This window comes from Haplochromis burtoni, unplaced genomic scaffold, assembly GCF_018398535.1.
Source record: "Haplochromis burtoni strain Fernald_Lab_line unplaced genomic scaffold, NCSU_Asbu1 Contig_519, whole genome shotgun sequence".
Taxonomy (NCBI): Eukaryota; Metazoa; Chordata; class Actinopteri; order Cichliformes; family Cichlidae; genus Haplochromis; species Haplochromis burtoni.
The window spans coordinates 340,468-343,866 of NW_024582880.1; the positions used below are offsets into that span (position 1 = coordinate 340,468).

Genomic DNA, 3,399 nt, shown 5'->3' on the forward strand with positions numbered 1-3,399 from the left:
TATTATTATTATTATTATTATTATTATTATTATTATTATTATTAATAATAATAATCTATGTTTCTGTTTTTTCGTGTTTAGGGATTCGTTCTTAGGGTTTGTGTCTCATGTTTAGTGTAGGTTCAGTTCTGGCTCTAGTCTGCGTCTTTGTGTGGTGGTTTCTTGTTTCCTGTTTTATTGTGAAAGTCCGTGTCTTATGTGAGTGTATTCAGTTTTGCCTCCCTTGTCTCGTCTCGTCAATTACTTCCAGCTGTGTTCCCCACCTGTGTGTAATCTCCCTGTGTTCTTCTGTGTGTATTCAAGTCATGTCTTCTTATATTGTAGTCACTGGTCTGTCTGTGAATCTACTGCGCATCGTCCATGTGCCTCTGAGCACCCTCCTTCTTGTTTGCGTTTAGTAGTTTAGTTTTCCCAGTTCAGGTTATCTTTAGTTTTGTTTGCCATTTTCAACTTCTGTTTTGTCTTACTATAAACCTCCTTCACACTTCCACGAGTGCCTGCAACTGGCTCCTCCTTTATTTTTCTCCACACGTGACAGTGAGAAGGAGTGTCCAAACTTTTGCCTGGCAGTGTAATTCTAGATCAGTAAGATTTGTCTTTAGCACATTCTCACAGACAAGGTCTAGACCTTTTCACTACTTAACTACATTTGTCAATTAACATATTGCTGAAATTCATATTTTGATTTGCCTGTGATTAAAAATAAAGATGATCTGATATTAGCAAAAGCATACAAACTCTGTTGTAGCACTCTATAAAAGACTGGATGTTGTTGTTGATGTACACTCTCTCTAATGTACTGAAAGGTAAGCCGGGGGGAGTTAAATCTCTGTCTATCCCCACCCTTTTCAATAGTTGACATGGTGACACCTTCCCATTGAAATGCATTATGTAAAAATTAGTTCTCACTGATACAATCGTTCCACCTTGGAAAAAGAACAGTTCAAAGAAATAATTTAAAGCTCAAAACAACCATGCTATTGATGCAATTATTATAGGCTCAAATAATCTTGTTCAAAAGTTTTTATGACTGTTTTACATTGTTGGCCCCACACATTTTTACCAAAATAAGATCAAGATGGTCTGTTGTCAAGTTTTATTGTTCATTAGACTTCATCAGCCTGCTGCAGACACTTCTGTTGCCTTTACTGTATCCCAATGAATCAGTCATATTTCTAAACGTCTTTCTACATGTTTTATTTGGTTATTTGCTAACATCTTAAACATCTGTCTGTCCTACAGTGAGCCATATGCTGAAGTATTTGGGCACTGGAACCTCTGGAAACCCAGACATCGCAGAATTTATGTTTGTTTTAGAAGTTGATGACACAGAGGTGCTTTATTGTGACGCCAGCAAGAAGATAGTAGAACCAAGACAGGACGGTGTGAAAAAAATGCTTGATGACAACCCTGGCGCACAGAGGGAGTACACTCAAGAGTGTTTTGAGCATCAGCCAGGCATTTACCAAAACTCGATTTCTAATTTAAAGCAGCTGTTAAACCAAAGTGGAGGTGCAGTACTTTCTTTGATATATTATGTCATATTATTATGGATGTATCTAAACAAAACTGATTTATGTAAAATTAATTAAAATAATTATCATTTAAAATATTTACAGCCTTAATTTTGTGTTTCTTAATTAAGACCATGAAACCTGATGTAAAACATACATATTTACTTGTTGTAATTACTTAATTGTTCTAAATCTTAGTCTTATATTTAAAATAGCTAGGTTTTGTTATTGTCTTCAAACCTTTTAACTTTCTTTCAGGTTCTTACACTTTGTAGTCTATGTATCTATCAGCTGACTTCTGTGCTGAAACAGTCTTTACCTCTAGTGTTTAATCTTTTCTTTTAATATTGAATAATCACATCCGAGCTGGTTTTAAATCATCCACAATTCGAGTCTCCACAGTAGGCTCCATTAGATCAATAAAGGTTGTCAGAATCTGACTTGAATCATGATGAAAATGCAGACCTTTGAGGATGGAAATGTGTCACATGATCTACAATTAACACACATAATTGTAATATTTGTTTCTTCTTCTCTTTTCAGGTGTTCACATTTTACAGTGTATGATTGGCTCTGAAGTGAATGAAAACTCTGGAGAGGTAAAAGGCTTTTTACAGTTAGGTTACAATGGAGAAGGCTATCTGGAATTTGATCTAAAGACAATGTCGTGGATCCCACTGAAACCAGAGTTTAACATTGTCAAACAGACAATGGATGGTGACAGAAATCTAATTAAATACCTTGGAAACCTCTTTGGTACAATTTTTCTAGAGAGATTGAAGATGTTCTTGGATTATGGGAGCAGCTCCTTGAACAAAACAGGTAGAAGATATGTTGAAAGTCAGAGTTTTCCATGTTACAAAAGTGAGTCTCTTTTTACCTGGCCAAATCACTCTGATAACTCTCATGACACCAGAGGTTTACCCACAATGTGCAAATAACCAGAAAAAAGCTGATTTATTTACATGACATTTATATGAATGTTCATGGTTGAAAGAGATTTACATGAACACAATCCATGGTAAAATTATAGCACAATACAGCCTTATGCAGCTGCCGCAAAGCTGGTGACTCTTTGGCTCTAATTCAGAGTTTTCAATTGCATATTGATTTTTATCTTTAAATGTATTCTTTGATTTATTTAAAACTTTTCCAGCCACACATATATCCTACTGGTACTGTGCTGTTTTTCATCAAATATGTACACTACACATGCTTTACTCCTGACAATATATATTTTTCTTAATATTGCCAAATTAAATTTCTTCATCTTTCTTCTTTTTTCCTTTCTTCCCCATTTTTCATCTCATATTTACTTCCATCCATTATCACTCAATCTCTTTCCAATACTCCCTCTCTCCAGTTCTTCCCCCAGTGTCTCTCCTCCAGAAGACTCCCTCCTCTCCAGTCAGCTGCCATGCTACAGGTTTCTACCCTGACAGAGCTGCGATTTTCTGGAGGAAAGATGGAGTGGAGATTCATGAAGGTGTGGATCCTGGAGAGATCCTCCCCAACAATGATGAGACCTTCCAGATGAGTGTTGATCTCAATATTTCATCAGTCACACCTGAAGACTGGAGGCGATACGACTGTGTGTTTCAGCTCTCTGGTGTGAGCGAGGACATCATCATCAAACTGAATAAAACAATTATCAAAACGAACTTGGTGAACAACAAAACACATATTGATGCAGGTGAGAGATAAAAAATTTGATTAGTCTTGTTCAATTATACAAATTTGTCTATCTATCTTTCTATCTATTAGGGGTGCAACAATACTCGTATCAATATGTATCGAACAATAATTTTTTTAAAATTTATTTTATCAACTTTTCTTCTGACGATGCTGTCTGTGTTGAGCGCTCAGTGGATCTGCGTTCGACTAC

General features: G+C 36.0%; 1 protein-coding gene across 1 annotated transcript in view; it reads left to right on the plus strand.

Moving 5' to 3' along the window:
- Positions 1 to 3,399, plus strand: part of LOC102305157 (major histocompatibility complex class I-related gene protein-like) — a 7,987-nt gene that overhangs the window by 2,268 nt on the left and 2,320 nt on the right. Inside the window, exons 2-4 of the mRNA XM_005947285.3 lie at positions 1,243 to 1,512; positions 2,058 to 2,336; positions 2,878 to 3,207. Coding sequence (XP_005947347.1) covers positions 1,243 to 1,512; positions 2,058 to 2,336; positions 2,878 to 3,207 — 879 coding nt within the window. The remainder of the gene's footprint in view (positions 1 to 1,242; positions 1,513 to 2,057; positions 2,337 to 2,877; positions 3,208 to 3,399) is intronic.